Genomic DNA, 19,001 nt, shown 5'->3' with positions numbered 1-19,001 from the left:
GCAGAAAAAAAAACCAAAATTCTCATTCTGGGAGTCCAGGTCCTCTATGATCTGACAACGGCCCTTTCCAACTTTCTTTCTGCACCCTTCCAGCTAGACTAGATCACTTGTGATTTTAACATTGTGTCTTTGAGTAACGGTTCTCTCTGCTTGAGATAATCCTTCTGTTGCCTGTTTAAGCATATCCAAATACTATAAATGCTCCCACTTCCACTCCCATAATTCTTAAATTTGGAGCTGTAGACCTCTAAACTCCAGGAGTTAATTAGTCAAATCTCTTTAATGGCACTTGACCGCTTCAACCTTGTGTAAGAGCTTCTGGAATAACCTCTTAAGTAGAATATAAACACAACAGTGAAGGACAGAAACTAGGTCTTATCATCTTTAGTGGAGAGCCTTGAGTAAGACATCAAGTAGCTGCATGAATGAATAAATGACTCCATGGAAGGGAAAAGATCCTGATGCTAGCTAAGGACATGGAACATTAGGTGATTCCAGCATTTTCCTTCACATGGGTTCTCCTAACATATACTTAACAGAGCAAAGAGACATTGGGCAAGATCTCCATCTGTTTTGGAACCACCATGTCTCTTTGACTTTTGAATGAATCACCAAGGAGGGCTCAAAGGGGGTGGGAGAAGAGCATGGTCTCCAAGACTGAGACTCTGGAAGGTGGAATTAAGGGAAACTCATTGGCTAATTCTGGGCTCTGGGAATAAGGAGATCCTTAGGACATATGTTTTTGGTGCTCCATTGGAAGGATACAAGAGATCCATCCTAGTTGGGGACATTTTCATGTTCTAGTTGTGATCATTCTAGGACAGAATTTCTCAAACACAACCCTATTAACATTTTGGACTGAATAATTCTTTGTTGTGGGAGGTGTGCTGTGTGCATTGCAGGATGCTTAACAGCATTCCTGGCGTCTACCCATTAGATGCCAGTAGCAGCCCCTTCCCTCAGGTCCAGCCGTGACAACCAAAAATGCCCTGGGGAACAGTTGCCAACCTCTGGTTGAGAACTGCTGTTCTAGGAAATTTATTGCATTGTCAATTTCTTGAGGACAGGGAATGTTGACTGAGTTGCTTTGCATCCTTCAACTCCTAGGAAGTGTCCGGCACATAGAATTAATTCATTCTTTTATTCAATACCTTTTTATTCAGCCTTTCTATGAGCTACACCCTGTTCTAGGCACTGTGGATATACCAGGGGAAAAGGCTGTCAAGTCTCGTGGCACTTACACTCTAGACGCCTGAGTGCTATCTGTTGTGGTGATCTCAATGGTACCAGTTATTTTAACTTCTTTTTCACCCTGGTGAAAGGCAGGCCAAACTCCGATGACTCTATGTCTAGGTCATCATTTGGGAACACTCACGTCCTTTGTTCTCACAGGAAACATTAAAGTAGAATTTGCTCACACATGTTTTTCCTACTTTTCTCCATGGTAGAGCCCTGTTTCCTGATGAATCAAAGTGAGCTCCTTCCCCATAGAGAGTTGCCATGGGTGGATGAGGATGCGCCTCTGTGACTGCATGCAGGGAAACCAGGAAGTAGTGAAGGGGCAAATTTTGTCCTAGAAGATAGGTACCAACAGCTGGCATATTTCCTCAGCACATTCTGAAGTAGAAAGCGTGGAGTCTTGCCATTTCTGGGGCAGAGGCTCGATCTTATGTCTGTCCTGTCCGAAAGTTCTTACTCATATCTCCAGAACCAAGTCAGCTCTCACATTTGCAGTCGTGTCTTTCCCAGCTTCCCTGGCAGTTACTCACTCGTTATCTGTGTTCCTGCAGCACTTTTAGGGGTTGCCAGAGCGCTTATTATATCGCTCAAGACAAGTGCTTTTGCTGATTTGAAATTTCCTTGCTTAGCACAGTGACTAAAGCATAGATAATGCCCAACAAATATCTGTGGAATAAATGCAGCATAGGTTGCATGGTTCACGAGGAAGAGCCCTGTAGTGGCATCAGAGGATGCAAATTCTAGTCCACTTTGTCACAAAGTGAATCTGCAGACAAGTTATACAGCTAAAATGTTCACATAAAATCATATAGCAATTGAGGGATCATTATTATGTGGGACAGTTTTATCTCTATTGAATTTACCTAGAGCCGCCTCTCTTTCTCTGTCTCTCTCTCTCTCTTTCACACACACACACACACACACACATCGTGCCACAAAATACCAGTGAAATGTCCCACGCTTATGACCAGAGTGTGCAGTTAACGTTGGCGCTGTCGTCTGAACTTCCCTGGATCTCCATGTCAAAGCCCCGCCCCGCTGGTGAGGCACAGCATGACTCTGTCTCTCTCCTCCCCACCACTGTTACTTACCTGAAGACTTCAAACCCCCAGCCTGCCAAGGCAGTGAAAAGTCTGGGACTCAGGTCTCGAGCTGGGTTCATGGCACAGCCACTGTTCAGTCCCAAGGAGGAAGCAATAACAATAATCAGGAGGCCGATGACAATGGGCTCTAGGCCTCTGGGGGCTCCCAAGTTTCTGGAGTCAAAAATGGCAAAGACGATTATGAGGAGTATCGTGGTGGCCACCACCTGGAGAGGGAGAAGTTGAGCCAGAGCTTTAGCCTGCATTCTGCTCACCTGCATGTCTCAAAATCATCCCTTCTTACTATTTTACAATATTACAATATTACTATTTTACTTATATTACAATATGCCTAGTAATAACTGGCACGTACTGGGTGAATAATTGTGCCAGTCTCTCTTCTTTCCACAGCAATTCTAGAGGAGAAGCTAATATAATTCTCATTTACAGATTGGCTACCCTACACACTTAGTAGGTGGCAGTCAGGTTTGGATCCAGAGAGTTTGGCTCCAGAGACTGTTATCTTAATACCATACTATCCTGTTAAGCTACTACTCAGCTAAGTGGAACGGCAAGCTGCAGGCTGGAAAAATGAATGAAAGGCTTGTTCAAATTGGTGAGAAAAGCAATGTGAGATATCAATAGATGAGTGTGCAAAGGAAATGAACAGAAAATTCAAAAAAGGAAAACAGAATTAGGAAAGCAGTGGTAAAAACTCGTTTGTGATAAAATAAATCCAAACAATATCAAATGTTAGGAAAAGGATACTCATTATTTCAGGCTTTTCTAATAGATCTAAACAAGTACTATGCTTTTAAAAGGAAATTCAGCAATAATTTAGCAATATGCATTCAAAAACATAAATTTATTTATACAATTTGATGCTGCTGGATATTTGAGAATTACACAATGGAAATAATCTAAAACATGGAAAAATCATTTTAAATTGTCCACTTTAGCAAAATTTATAGTACTGAAAAACTGGAAGCTTTTACTCTTTTTTTAGTCTACTGTATAGCCATTAAAAACTATAAACATAGAAGCTATGTAGTAATATTTAAAAATACTTATGACATTAAGTGAGAAAAATTTGTATTTTTTTGTTTGTGTTTGTGTTTTGTTTTGTGTTTTATACAGCTGTCCCTTGGTATCTGTGGGGGATTGGTTTCAGGACTTCCTGCAAATACCAAAAATCAATGGATGTTCAAGTCCCTGATGTAAAATTGTGTATTATTTGTATATAACCCTATGCACATCCTCCTGTATACTTTAAATAATCTCTAGATTATTATAATACCTGATATAATGTGAATACAGTATTGTTTAGGGAATAATGACAAGAAAAAAGTCTGTACATGTCCAACACAAATGCAATTTAAAAATATTTTCATCCATGGTTGGTTGAATCCATGGATGCAGAATCCATGGATATGTATGGTTGACTCTACTTAAAAACACACATAAAAGAAAAATTTTAAGACAATAAACAAAAATGATAATAGGTATTTGAATTGGCCAATTATAGCTGGTTTCTATGTTATTAATTTTCCAAGCTACTGTTTTACTTTAACAGTTAAATGATAGCTATTATTTATTGAACATTTATTATGTGCCAGGTACTTCATATGCTTTATCTCATTAAAACTTCACAGTAATGCTGTGAGGTAAATCCTGTTATTATTCTCAGTTTATAGATAAGAAAACTCGGGTAGAACAAGGTTAAGATGCTTGTCCAATGTCAAACTTGTAAGCAGAAGAATCAGAATGGGAACCAGGCAACTGATTTTAAAGTTTAAGTTCATTATCATTTCATCTGCTTTCCAAAATAATAATGTTAAAATAATTTTTAATTAATATTAAGAGACACACGTTCCCCCAAGAGCACTCTTCTCTGGAAAGCCTTCTCCAACTCTCTCTTGCAGAGTAAAAGCTCCCTCCTCTGGGCTTCCATGACATTCTGACTTTACTTCTATCAGTGTCCTTGTCACTCTGCAAAAGAGTATCTGTTTACTTGTTACACTGAGCCTCAGACTCTGAACTCCTTGAAGAAGGAAGAGCATAGAGCTGTACTTGGCTAAGTAGGTGCCTAGTAAATAGTTATTGGGTGAATAAATGATTGATTATTAACTAAACCAAGGAATATGCTTGAATAGTATTTAGAGCTAAACAATTTAGTAATCTTGAAATAAGGTGACCCCAAAATATGGTCATGATGGCCAAGAGCTCTGTTGGGTGTTGACTGACTGATAATTGGCAGTTTTTTGGAACTCTCTCCAAAGCCTAAGAATACAGAGAGCCTTCAGAGTTTGCTGACGGTTACAGCCTCAGTGTTTTCTAATATTCGCTTTTTCTACTTGACTGTATACACAATAATGGGCTTAGAAACCACAGACCTTAGAGAAATTGCCAACTCATTCTGAGACAATGAAGGAAGCTCAGGATATGGTATGCAGGTCAGCAATGATCAAGATACAGCTTTGGGAGGCTGAGGCAGGCGGATTATGAGGTCAGGAGTTTGAGACCAGTCTGGCCAACATGGTGAAACCCCGTCTCTACTAAAAATACAAAAATTAGCCAGGAGTGGTGGCTCATGCTGGTAATCCTAGCTACTCCAAAGGCTGAGGCAGGAGAATTGCTTGAACCTGGGAGGTGGAGGTTGCAGTGAGCTGAGATCACGCCACTGCACTCCAGCCTGGGGCAACAGGCTCAATCTTAAAAAAAAAAAAAGCTTAGAGAAAAACACCGAAATAACCAAAATTGTCCTCGCTCTTCTATGCTCTCTGCTTCAAATTTCTATTATAATATGGTCCCTATGCTCCAGTTTCCTATCTAATTTTCTTCTTTTTTGCCCAGGCTGAAGTGTGGTGGTGTGATCATAGCTCACTGCAGCCTCCAACTCCTGGGTGCAAGCTATCCTCCCACCTCAGCCTCCCAAGTTGCTGGGACTACACGCAAGCACCACCATGCATGGCTAATTTTTGTATTTTTGGTAGAGGCAGGGTTTTGCCATGTTGCCCAGGCTGGTAGTGAACTCCTGGGCTCAAGTGACCTGTCCACCTTGGCCTCCCAAAATGCAGGGAGTGAGATGTGAACCACTGTGCCCAGCCCTGTCTAATTATATCTTATTTTGCATTGTTTCCTTGTTCAGTGCTCTTCAACTAGATTCAAAATTTCTGGGCAGATACTGTTTACGATGCGTTTTTCTCATATTATTATTTTTATCCTCATAAGTAACTTCATGAAGGCTCATATTATCCCCATTTTACAAGTGAAAAACTTGCCACCCAAAAAGTTCAGTACTTTGCTGAAGCCACGCAGGAAGCTGGAGGCAGAACAGCTATTTTAATTCAAGCATTCAGACTCTGCATCTTGGATCTTTATAACTCACATTTACTCATCAGTCTTTCAAGCTCCAGACAAAGGGCCAAGCACATAGTGAGTTTTTAATGAACACTTGTTGCCTGTTTGATTTATTGATGAAAGTGGAAAGTAAAAAAGCTGAGGACGTGAGCGCATAGTTTTTCATCCATACATTGAATGGAGGTGGGCATAGCTGATGAACTGGAAGATCCATTTTATACACATGCCCATTCTGATCTGCTCCACTGTATAAGTCCTGATCATAGAAGAAGAACTTAGAGATACTGAAAAATATAGCCTTCCTTCCACTGCCCTGACCAAGATAACCAGCAGCCTTCTTGGGACACAGTAAGGGAAGAAGAGTCTTTTGAGTTGACAATGTTAGTCCTGCCATAAGCTGACCAAATAGGTGTGCTATTGGTTACACCACAGTATGCTTGGGTGCCAGAAGCTTGTTTAAATGTCAATAAGCAGAGATACTTCTAGCCACCTTGAGAGTTTAAATAAATAAACCTATGCACATGATGAGACAGAGAGGACTGATGATCCCCTAGGCTCAACTACCACCCTTCACAGTCTTTGATTTGAAATAGAAATGTCTTCTCTTGTGGCCTCCACACTTAGACCACTTGTTCAAAAGAGTCAATAGTGAAGTGAACTCCATTTGTGTCTACAGGGATTGAAATGTTTAGTCATTCACTCTTTTCTGGATCTCAACTAATGTGAAACAAGTGTATGTATTAAAGAGGAAGGAGAAAACTTTTCTGGTGGTATCAGCTCCCTGCAAAGGTAAAACGATTATCAAGAAAGCTTGAGTTATGCCCAGCAACCTCTGCCTTTGGAAATACAATCTCTCCTTTCTGATTGGTCTCTAATTCTCCAATGCATTCCCCTTATGAGAGCATATCTTTTCACCAAAGTTAAGTCTTTGTTGAATCTACACTTACTTGATCTGCAAATGCATTCGCCAGAGATAGATACGGAGCTGGGTATGTTGCAAAAATGTGTGCTGTTGCATTTTCTCCCACGATCAGCAGTTTTCCACCAGCAAAGGACATAAGTCCATCTATGAAAGACAAAGCTCTGGCACATTAGTGTTCTCTGGGAAGAGTTGAAGGAGGCTTGTGCCAAGCCTTGTGCTAAACAACCAGTCACTCAGGTTGAGCTTGGCATAGCCATGTCATTTGTCTCTCTCTACTTCCGAAGAATGATAGTTTTAGAAATGCCCAGGTGAATCCCAGGATGGAGAGTCAAAGGAAGAAGGCCCTTGGCCTCTCTGAATGGCCCGCTCCAAACTTGGACAAATTCTTCTTCGATAGGGTCCTGGGAATTAATTCTCTTTTGGGGGAATTCTTGGACTTTTCGAGGTCAACTGAAAGCCAAAGTGGGGCTTGGTCTTGCTCTAGGAATAATTTGTAATTCCCAGAGGGCTCTCAGTAACCCTTAATACCATTCCAGAATTTGAGGGTGTTGCAGTATACTGAAGATGCCCCTAGAGCCAGGGGTATTGCAGCTACTGCCACAGCTAGCACTGACCCCAGGCCATTCTTGCCACAGCAGTGGGCTCTGAATTTCCTGTGTGTTCTTGAATTCCGTTTTAGCCCTTTTAGGCTCTAATTCTCAGAGAGACACTCTATGGGGAAAAGTCCCTTTCCATAACCTATTTCTTTGTGGGTTTTTTTTGTTTTGTTTTGTTTTCTTTTTTTTTCTTTTTTGGAGACAGGGTCTTGCTCTGCTGCACAGGCTGGAGTGAATGGCATGATCCTGGCTCACTGCAGCCTTGATCCGGGCTCAAGCAATCCTCTCACCAGCCTCCTGAGTAGCTGGGACTACAGATGTGAGTTACCACACCTGGCTTATTTTTAAATGTTTTTGAAGAGACGAGGTATCCCTATGTTGCCCAGGCTGGTCTTGAACTACTGGGCTCAAACGATCCTCCTGCTTCTGCCTCCCAAAGTGTTGGGATTACAGGCGTGAGCCACCACACACCCAGCCCTCCATGACCCATTTCTCTAAGGCCTGGTTCATAAATTCTACTTCCTAAGGTCTTCAGTTTGAGAGTCATAATGTATTAAGGCTTACCTTGGGTTAGAAGGAAGGAGCTGCTTTAACAGTTGATTTCATGGAAACACCAAGGTGTTTTAGTTTGAAAGGCCTCGAGAGTCATCTAATTCAATTCCCTCATTTTCCAGAGGAGGAAACTGAGGCTAGTCAGATCAGATGACTTATTTAAGTCACATGGGCATTTACTGAACAGCTAGAACTAAAGTCTGGTCTTCTATCACCAGTACTGTGTTTTTCCCAAGGACTGTTGCAGAGTGGAAGCCCTGGCTGTTTGATAGAAGGGCAATGAGGCTCCCACCCAGCCCACATCTCTGCTGTGTCTCTTCCTTCAAAGACATCTTCCCAGAGTCCTTCTCTCAATACTTACTGGTCACACCTCTGCCACCAGAAAACACCTCCTTTCCCAGCCAAATCAGAGACAGCAGTGGGGAAGCCACTGGCCTATTGCTTGTTGTATGGATGTTTATGTTGTAGTGCTGGCTTGGCACAAAGACAGGCTTCCTTTAAGTTCTGCTCCCCATTTAAGATATGACCATTTTCATTAAGAGGATTCATGAATTTCCTGGAATGGTAATATGGCCTCATTTTCTCAAATTTAGAACTTGCTGTCACTTGTAGAACGCTTCCCGTCCTTGCTTTTTCTCACCTGTGCCTACCAAGTAATTCTGACTTTCAAATTATGCCCAGCTCTTCCTAACCTTAGGACTCAGGGACTTTACTCACCATAGTAAATGCCAAAAAGGGTTGCAGCCCCCAAAAAGGCTCCCAAGAACTGGGCTCCCACATAAAATGGCAATTTGAACCATTTCATCCGTCCAAAGAGACACATTGCAAAAGAGACAGCTGGGTTGACATGACCACCTGCAAGGGAAGATTGGAGAAGTGAGAGGGCAGGTTAGGAAGAAGAATATAGAGAAAACCATCTAGAGACCTCAGGTGGAATCCAGTCTTCTAAGTAAAGAACTACTGCCTGTGAGGAAAAAGAGGGGTGTGTATGCACACAAAAGAGAGAGTGTGTATCTGAGCGGGGAGAGAGGGAGGACTGATCATTTTCATGGCATCCTTGGATAACTGTTTAGAATGTTTATCTTGATGAAAAGAGAGTCAGGTATAAAAAGAAACTTGATGTGCTCAAGTGGCTCTTTTTTTAATAGGGTTGAATCCCTCTATCTATAAAGCAATCACCCCAAACAGAGTGATGTAGCTATTAACTTCGATATCTTTTAAAAGTCAATATGCTTATCCAATATATGTATAAGATTTAAATCTATATCTAGCAGTTCCTCCGGCCATGCCCAGAGGATATAAAAACAAGCTCAAAAGAGATGTATCTTTAAAGGAAAATGACTGTGGTTTGCTGAGGGTGGGGGCATAGTTGATTTTGAGGTGGTCACGGTGTTTGAGTGGCTTGTTCTCAGTTCCTCCGCAGAAACAATGCATTTCTCTCCTATACAGAAATGTAGCAACCCTTTCCTGAGCCCAGCCCAAGCTCTAGCTAGAGAAATCAGCTTCCTTGACTTGCATCCAGCCATAAAATCAAATAGAGAGTTTGCTCTGTGGTTGCTCTCTAACATTCCCAGCTGGCTTTGCTAGTAACAACAACAGCAGCATTTATCAAATACTTGCCAGACACCATTGTAGGGGTAGCAGGTGCATTTGATCCTCTTAAGAACCCAATGAGATGGGTACTACTCCAGTTAACAGATGAGAAAACTGAGGCATGGACGGAAAGTAAGTTTCTTAAGGCTACATGGTCAGTAAATGGAAGAACCAGGATTCAGATTCAGGTTTATCTGAATTCTAGAGCCTATTTTCTCTGCTATACCACTTCCAGCCCATCTGCACCGTGTTTATAAAGGCTTCTCTGCTTTTGTGGGCAGAAAAATAAATAAAGAATTTTAAAGAATTGTCTAGCATATAGGCTCACTTCCTAGTGAAAACAGATGTTCATTTGAGGAATACAGATGACATTTTGTGTGGAGGGGGAATCAGAGACACCACACTGAGATGTGGACTTTCAGGCTGTGGACTTCATTGTAAACAAACGAGAGACGATGGTGGTGATGATGATGATGATGATGATGATGATGATGATTATCCTGCACAGAACCAATAGGTGCACTTGTGTCCAGAAGCCTCTACCACTGCCTGTGGAGAAAGCAATCCTTTTTCCAAGTCTCCAGGGCAAAGTGGATTTGCAGTGGGTGGGGGGATTCTGGCTGCTGGCTAAGCCACAAGAGTCCTTTCTTCACCTGCCCCTGCCACTCAGTGGCTACAATGAGCAAGAAAATGCCAGTCTATTGAAGCACAGATGATTTCCTAAAGCCTTATAAACACTTCAACTGTCGTGCATTTCTTTCAAAACCAGGAGAGCTACAATTCTGGAGACTAGCAGTACACCTTACCAGGGAAGGCTAGAAACAGGGGTTAGGGGGAGGAGGGGGCACACAGGGCAGTGGGAAGTTCCTCTTTTCCCAGAGGCTTGCTGCAGAGTAGCTGCCTCCAGCTGCCTCGAGGTAGCCATTGTGAAAGGAAAAGGGGTGGGGTGCCAGGCACAGTGGCTTATGCCTGTAATACCAGCACTTTGGGAGGCTGAGGTGGGTGGATCACAAGGTCAGGAGTTCGAGACCAGCCTGCCCAACATGGTGAAACCCCATCTCTACTAAAAATAGAAAAAATTAGCTGGGTGTGGTGGCAGGCACCTGTATTCCCAGCTACTCAGGAGGCTGAGGTGGGAGAATTGCTTGAACCCAGGAGGCGGAGGTTGCAGTGAGCCGAGATGGCGCCACTGTATCCAACCTGGGCAACAAGGGCGAAACTCTGTCTCAAAAAAAAAAAAAAAAAAAAAAAAAAAAAAAATTAGCTGGGCATGGTGGCTCGCACCTGTGATCCTGGCTACTCAGGAGACTGAGGCAGGAGAATTGCTTGAACCCAGGAGGCGGAAGTTGCAGTGAGCAGAGATTGTGCCACTGCACTCCAGCCTGGGTGACCAAAAAAAAAAAAAAAGAACAAGGGGGCCGTAAGGGATCACCTCCAGTCCAACTCCCTTGAGTTTAGTCTACCAATGGGAGATTTCTTTGTTTAACAATTTCCTAGGTATTTTATTCTCTTTGAAGCAATTGTGCATGGGAGTTCACTCATGATTTGGCTCTCTGTTTGTCTGTTATTGGTGTATAAGAATGCTTGTGATTTTTACACATTGATTCTTTTATCCTGAGACTTTGCTGAAGTTGCCTTTCAGCTTAAGGAGATTTTGGGCTGAGACGATGGGGTTTTCTAGATATACAATCATGTCATCTGCAAACAGGGACAATTTGACTTCCTCTTTTCCTAATTGAATACCCTTTATTTCCTTCTCCTGCCTGATTGCCCTGGCCAGAACTTCCAACACTATGTTGAATAGGAGTGGTGAGAGAGGGCATCCCTGTCTTATGCCAGTTTTCGAAGGAAATGCTTCCAGTTTTTGCCCATTCTGTATGATATTGGCTGTGGGTTTGTCATAGATAGCTCTTATTATTTTGAGATACATCCCATCAATACCTAATTTATTGAGAGTTTTTAGCATGAAGGTTGTTGAATTTTGTCAAAGGCCTTTTCTGCATCTATTGAGATAATCATGTGGTTTTGTCATTGGTTCTTCTTATATGCTGGATTATGTTTATTGATTTGCGTATGCTGAACCAGCCTTGCATCCCAGGGATGAAGCCCACTTGATCATGGTGGATAAACTTTTTGATGTGCTGCTGGATTCAGTTTGCCAGTATTTTATTGAGGATTTTTGCATCAATGTTCATCAGGGATATTGGTCTAAAATTCTCTTTTTTTGTTGTGTCTCTTCCAGGCTTTGGTATCAGGATGATGCTGGCCTCATAAAATGAGTTAGGGAGGATTCCCTCTTTTTCTATTGATTGGAATAGTTTCAGAAGGAATGGTACCAGCTCCTCCTTGTACCTCTGGTAGAATTTGGCTGTGAATCCATCTGGTCCTGGACTTTTTTTGGTTGGTAAGCCATTAATTATTGCCTCAATTTCAGAGCCTGTTATTGGTCTATTCAGAGATTCAACTTCTTCCTGGTTTAGTCTTGGGAGGGTGTATGTGTTGAGGAATTTATCCATTTCTTCTAGATTTTCTAGTTATTTGTTTAGAGGTGTTTATAGTATTCTCTGATGATAGTTTGTATTTCTGTGAGATCGGTGGTGATATCCCCTTTATCATTTTTTATTGCGTCTATTTGATTCTTCTCTCTTTTCTTCTTTATTAGTCTTGCTAGCGGTCTATCAATTTTGTTGATCTTTTCAAAAAACCAGCTCCTGGATTCACTGATTTGTTGAAGGGTTTTTTGTGTCTCTATTTCCTTTAGTTCTGCTCTGATCTTAGTTATTTCTTGCCTTCTGCTAGCTTTTGAATGTGTTTGCTCTTGCTTCTCTAGTTCTTTTAATTGTGATGTTAGGGTGTCAATATTTGATCTTTCCTGCTTTCTCTTGTGGGCATTTAGTGCTATAAATTTCCCTCTACAAACTGCTTTGAATGTGTCCCAGAGATTCTGGCATGTTGTGTCTTTGTTCTCATTGGTTTCAAAGAACATCTTTATTTCTGCCTTTATTTTGTTATGTACCCAGTAGTCATCCAGGAGCAGGTTGTTCAGTTTCCATGTAGTTGAGCGGTTTTGAGTGAGTTTCTTAATCCTGAGTTCTAGTTTGATTGCACTGTGGTCTGAAAGACAGTTTGTTATAATTTCTGTTCTTTTACATTTGCTGAGGAGTGCTTTACTTCCAACTATGTGGTCAATTTTGGAATAGGTGTGGTGTGGTGCTGAAAAGAATGTGTATTCTGTTGATTTGGGGTGGAGAGTTCTGTAGATGTCTATTAGGTCTGCTTGGTGCAGAGCTGAGTTCAGTTCCTGGATATCCTCAGGGATCTAGAACTAGAAATACCATTTGACCCAGCCATCCCATTACTGGGTATATACCCAAAGGATTATGAAACATGCTGCCATAAAGACACATACACACATATGTTTGCTGCAGCGCTATTCACAATAGCCAAGACTTGGAACCAACCCAAACGTCCAACAATGATAGACTGGATTAAGAAAATGTGGCACATATACACCATGGAATACTATGCAGCCATAAAAAATGATGAGTTTATGTCCTTTGTAGGGACATGGATGAAGCTGGAAACCATCATTCTCAGCAAACTATCGCAAGGACAAAAAACCAAACACCGCATGTTCTCACTCATAGGTGGGAATTGAACAATGAGAACACATGGACACAGGAAGGGGAATATCACACACCGGGGCCTGTTATGGGGTTGGGGGAGGGGGTAGGGATAGCATTAGGAGATATACCTAATGTTAAATGACAAGTTAATGGGTGCAGCACACCAACATGGCACATGTATACATATGTAACAAACCTGCACATTGTGCACATGTACTCTAAAACTTAAAGTATAATAAAAAAAATCTTTGAGAAGTTAAAATAAAACAAAAACAAAAACAAAACAATTTCATCTTCCAAAATAAAATTTCCCATAAGTAGGTTTCTGTTTGTTAGCTCCTCCTAAGCATCCTGAGGCTGGAACTATTATTTACCTTGGACCGCACATGATGCAAGGCACTTAGTAGGTATTCAACATAAAAGCTGAAGGAATAGACCAGGCGTGGTGGCTCACGCTTGTAATCTCAGCACTTTGGGAGGCCAAGGCGAGCGGGTCACGAGGTCAAGAAATCAAGATAATCATGGCCAACATGGTGAAACCCTGTCTCTACTAAAAATACAAAAATTAGCTGGGCATGGTGGCACACGCCTGTAGTCCCAGCTACTTGGGAGGCTGAGGCAGGAGAATTGCTTGAACCTGGGAGGCGGAGGTTGCAATGATCCAAGATTGTGCCACTGCACTCCAGCCTGGCGACAGAGCAAGACTCCATAAAAAAAAAAAAAAAAGAAAGTTGAAGAAATAATCAGAGGCCTTATTTAGATAGCTCAGACTACAGAGATCTACAGAGAAAAATAGTTGTTTGGGGGTTAGAGAGGGTATGTCTGGAAGGGTGCTTTGCAAAGCAATGAGGAAAAGGGCTGGAGAGGAGGCAGAAAGGTTCAGAAAGAGAGGTGGACAAGTGGCACCCTGATGCCTCTGGTTAGAGGCCAAGTCGCTGCTAAAAATTTCTCCCCGCAGAGATGAGTGGTCACCCTGGCTTATCACAAGGACAAGGCAGAGCAGTGTATTGGAAAGAACATGAGAACTAGAGTCAGAGAGTCCTGCACTCAACTCTTGGCTTTGCCAAGATTGCTGGGACAATCAGATTATTCACATAAAGGGCCCGTAGGCACAACTGAGCCCACAGGGCACAAGATGAAAGTCTTGGGTGAGCAGAGGGAACCCCTTCAGTGTTCTGTTCTAGGCAAATCCTCTCCTCCTCCCACCCAAACACAATCCTGTGATCAAGATAACCCCATATTTTGTCGCGAAAGCAAGTCTATTTGCTTTTTCAATAAGTTTATTTTAGTCATAAAATACTACATCAAGAGCAATTGCCATTAGACAGCCTAAATGCTTTGTGCAGGATGCCACATAATTAGGGTATTATGACCCCTGACTGACTGGATTTGACTGGAGCATTCCCAGGGGAGCAGGATGGTGTAACTTCTTTACAATAAGGTGATGTTTTATATTTAAAAGACAACTGCTGACCTCACTAGTTGGTGACCACAAAATGGGATCCCATTCATATTTATGCCCAGTATAAATTGGTTACTTTTGGAATCTTCAAACAGACCTCACAAACCAGTATGTGCCCACAAACCAGTATGTTAGCTTCAGCCACGATGAGAAAGTCACCTCCCACACACAATCCTCTCCTATTCCTGCACCTGCCAAAGCTGATACTGATGCTGTTGTCCACACAGATGTCATGATGGGCCAGTGTGTTGTGCTGCATGTTCCCAAAATGTTCCCAAAGTCACCAGTCCTTAGGGAGCCTGAACTGTGCTAGATTCCAAATAGAAATAGAAAGATAACGACTGCCTTTCCAAGCCAATGCTACTATTTCCCAGCCAGTCTCAGACACCACTCCATTTGTATTTTAGGGTCTCATAGTTGCTTGTAAACATTTTGGTCAGGTCCTGACTCTCACCCAGAAACACTGCTTCTACTGAAAGAAGTCCCATCAGTTTTGGCCTTTACTCTTCTAACTATAGGGACTCAACCCCAGTTTAGAGGCCACAGAAGACTTCACACCTTTTCTTCACTCCTTCTTCTTCCTGCTGGTTCTTTCCCTTTTTTCCTCCTGCAGTGACTGCAGAAATCCCCAGGTATATCAATGGACACAAACAGATATGGATTGCAGTGGTGAAGGGTGTTAACAACAGTGGTAAGGTCTGGGGCCAATTAATTCTAAGTAACTACTGGATGATGTTCAGTTCAGGGTGTTATGCAGGCAAAATACTCCAAGACCATGTCTCTACCTAAAAAAAGGCTGAAAATATGGCTACACATACATTACCTGGTGAACGCAGTGGGAGCTTATAGGGGGAGCAGTTAAGCCTTGGCATATTTAGGGCGGTCCCCTGGTTTTTCTTGTGCCCTTCTTGGAGTTTGCTTTGAGTTAAGCAGTAGAGTGCTGGGATCACAGCAAAAGCTGGACAAAAGTTTGAATGGAGACATTGTGCATGCTAACAAATCACATATATAGGAATCTGGGAGGTCCAGGCTGCAAAGATCTGTGATCCCACCACCACAGTCCAGCCTGGGTAACAGAGTGGGACTCTGTCTTAACCTGGACCACCCTTGGATCTGAGTCTGGCTGTAATATGGAAAGAGTGCCAGCTGGTCAATGGCCATTCTGGATGCACAGCCCAAGGAGCTCCCAGCGAGTCTAAGCAATTGTTCTTCAGTGCTACAAAGGCAGTGTTTGCTAGCAGGCCAGCCAGCTTAACTGCAGGATCCTCTGCCCAACTAACCTGCTTGTAATGCCCTTCTCATAATAGAGCATTGGAAATGCTGTGTAAGAATGGGGATGTGTTGGCTGGGTGTGGTGGCTCATGCCTGTAATCCTAGCCTTTGGGAGGCTGAGGCAAGTGGATCACTTGAGTCCAGGAGTTCAAGACCAGCCTGGGCAACATGGCAAGACCCTGTCTCTACAAAAAAATACAAAAATTAGCTGGGTGTGGTGGCTCGTGCCTGTAGTCCTAGCTACTTGGAAGGCTGAGGTTGCAGAAGGTAGAATTGCTTGAGCCTGGGAGGTCAAGGCTGCAGTGAGCTGTGATCCCACCACCACACTCCAGCCTGGGCAACAGAGTGAGACTCTGTCTTAAAAAACAAAAACAGGCAGGGTGCGGTGGCTAACACTTGTAATCCCAGCACTTTGGGAGGCCAAGGCAGGTGGATCACCTGAGGTCAGGAGCTCGAGACCAGCCTGGCCAACATGGTGAAACCCCGTCTCTACTAAAAATACAAAATAATTAGCCAGGTGTGGTGGTGTGTGCCTGTAATCCCAGCTACTCAGGAGGCTGAGGCAGGAGAATCGCTTGAACCCAGGAGGCGGAGGTTGCAGTGAGCCGAGATCGTGCCATTGTGCTCCAGCCTGAGGAAGAAAAGCAAGACTCCTCCTAAAACAAAACAAAACCAAACAAAAAACAAACAAACCAGAAATGAGGATGTGAGCTTCACTGTCATGCAGATCATGTGAGCCTGGGTCAAATCTTGGCTCTGCTTCTTTACCAGCTGCAGGGCTTCCAGTTATTTACTGACTCCCTCTCAGGAGGGATTTCTTTGTAGAATGGAGACAGTAATACCCGCCTCAGAGTGCTGTTGTAAAGGAGAGGGAGATAAAGGCAGTCTGGCATTTAGCACAGTGCTCAGCATGCATGGTTTCTCAGTTCCCTTTCTTCTCTTCTCACCAAGTCTTGACTCAATGCTCTGAGGACCCACACCAGGCTGCTGAAAGATTCTGAGTGTCTTTGGTAACCAGATCATTTCCACAGTCGCTTCCTAAGTGCCTAGACTGCATTAAATTATCATCATTTCATTTTGTTTTTGAGAACCATGTGAATGGCTTCTGATCAGTTTACTCTTCAGGGCAGGATTAGACTAAGACCTTGTAGACCAGATCTGCACATCCATGAAAGCACCATCCATTTTGCAGGAGACGCAGACTCTTCCTGTTTGCTGTAGATAAAGGTCCAGGACTTGCCTCTGTTGGAGTGACCTTCACTGAGCTATTTACAGGGTATCTGGGAGTTGGATTCCAAATGTGGACTACAGCAAGTAAAAAATCCCATTGACTGGTGGAGAATAAGATGCAGCGGCCAGACTTAGGAATGAATCATTTATGAGCTCTAACCCCCATTTCTGTCTCTTGTTAAATGTTGCCTTTGCATAAGTTACTTACCATTGGTTGATGATTTTAATTTTATCTATAAAAATGGGATCCAATAAATACTCTTGCAGGACTTTTGAGATATAAGTAAATTAAGGTATGTGAAGCAGCCAGCACTGTGCTGGCACATTGGAGTGGCTGAATTAAGAGCAGCATTCATTATTTCTACTGCTTACCAGAGACACCGCCAGCCACATAAATGGCCATTGCAACTGCCATTGAAAATCCAACATTGATAGTGATGACCCCTCCAAAACGTCCTCGACTGAGAATAGCTTGGGCAACAGTGCCGCATCCAAGGACCTGGAATGAGAGGAAAACTCAACAAGTAAGTGGGGATGGCTACTGTCAAAAGTAATGGAAACTCACAGTAGCAAGTATTTTTAAAGAAAACTCATGGATTGGGTTGCCTTGGGTTTTATACAAATCAAATTATAATGATTCAGCTATACACAGATAGCAAAATTGTGGACCCAAGGCTGCATTTGGCTTACAGATAGATGAGTTTTGCTTCACCTGCACAATGCTCAGATTTTGCCTACATTTATAAATCAGGAAATTTCACACAATGATCTAGGTATCTGATTTTCTTTAAAATTAAATTTTTTATTTTGAGATAATTATAGACCCACATGTATTGTAAGAAATAATACAGAAAAGTCCCATGTACCTGTTACCCACTGGTTCCTTTTAATCAACCAGAAGATCTGGTTATTCACAGGGAAATAATCGAGCACAGTAGCAGTTGGGGATCCCTTTAAACAGAGCTTATGCCTTCCCACCTGGCTCACTTTACTACCCTTCACTCATTTAGGTCACCCTCCTGGCCTCTGTAGGTATTTCAGTTTGACAGTTCTGTTCTTGTGGCTCCCAGTATAAAAGCAGAACCAGGCACACAAACCACCATACACACATCCAATAAAGGGGAAAGGCCATTTGTACCATGCATTAGAAAAAATGTCTGATGTGCAAGAAAACAAAGGAAAACCTTAGGGGGATAGATTTGGCAATCAGGACCCCCTTATTCTCATGTATTTTCTCCCTGATGGGGCTGTAGTTTCCTAGGGAGCAGAGGCTGCCAAACTCACTGCTTCTTGTATTCCCTATGGCACCAAGCCCAGTGCTGTGCTGATAGTAAGCATTCTGCAAACAGTTGCACAGTGAAGTGTGATAGTGAGTCTTCCACAATCTTCAGCTGGTAGAGGATATTTTGGAGAATGAAATCCATATTGAGAAAGGTTTGCAATAAATATGTGATGGTACATCCAGTCAGTAGACTGCTAGTCTACTGAAAAAAATAGAAACAAACAAACAAAAAAATAGAATAAAGGAGATCCATGTATACCAAAGTGGAAAGATCCCCAAGGTATATTATTAAAATAAAAAAAAGATGCAGAGCAGTGCTAAAACATGCTGCCAATTGTATTAAATACATTACATGCATTTCTTTTTATGTACATGATCTCGCTCCATGAATACACAAGCAGCAGAAATGGGGTTAGACCCTAATGGGTTGGGGGAGCGCATGACTGGGACAGAGATTGGAAGAGAACTTTTCATTGTATATCCTCTCTTTTTTTAAACCCATCTGTTTTCTAATTTTTTTAAAAAAATGGGCCCCACATATTCATTGAATAATCAGTTAAAACCATTTAATCACAGTCCATTAAAGAAATACTTGGTGAAGGACAGTTCTTGGGAAAGACAGAACAGTTTCATACAAGTTTGGTAGGAAAATGAGACAGCAAATGACCACCAGCTTTCACCATGCTGTAGTTTAAAAAGCTAGTGTGGCCCTGGAGGCATAAGTATAGAAATTATTAGATGATTAGATGGAATCCAGTTGGGGTTTTATAACTAAAAAAGAGCAA

The 19,001-nt window shown here is 42.4% G+C and overlaps 1 protein-coding gene across 2 annotated transcripts in view; it reads right to left on the bottom strand.

Moving 5' to 3' along the window:
* The window catches only part of AQP9 (aquaporin 9), a 54,889-nt gene that overhangs the window by 4,228 nt on the left and 31,660 nt on the right, over positions 1 to 19,001 (bottom strand). The window contains exons 2-5 of one of the 2 annotated variants that reach the window (XM_054450001.2): positions 17,307 to 17,433; positions 8,469 to 8,606; positions 6,629 to 6,747; positions 2,331 to 2,548 (exon numbers count right to left, since the gene is read on the bottom strand). In XM_054450001.2, the coding sequence (XP_054305976.1) occupies positions 2,331 to 2,548; positions 6,629 to 6,747; positions 8,469 to 8,606; positions 17,307 to 17,433 (602 nt within the window). The remainder of the gene's footprint in view (positions 1 to 2,330; positions 2,549 to 6,628; positions 6,748 to 8,468; positions 8,607 to 17,306; positions 17,434 to 19,001) is intronic. The other variant, XM_054450002.2, reaches the window with a different exon arrangement.

The sequence above is a fragment of the Pongo pygmaeus genome, chromosome 16 (genome assembly GCF_028885625.2).
Source record: "Pongo pygmaeus isolate AG05252 chromosome 16, NHGRI_mPonPyg2-v2.0_pri, whole genome shotgun sequence".
In the NCBI taxonomy this organism is placed as follows: Eukaryota; Metazoa; Chordata; class Mammalia; order Primates; family Hominidae; genus Pongo; species Pongo pygmaeus.
The sequence above is the reverse complement of the archived record's forward strand: the minus strand, read 5'-3'. Positions and strand labels throughout refer to the sequence as shown.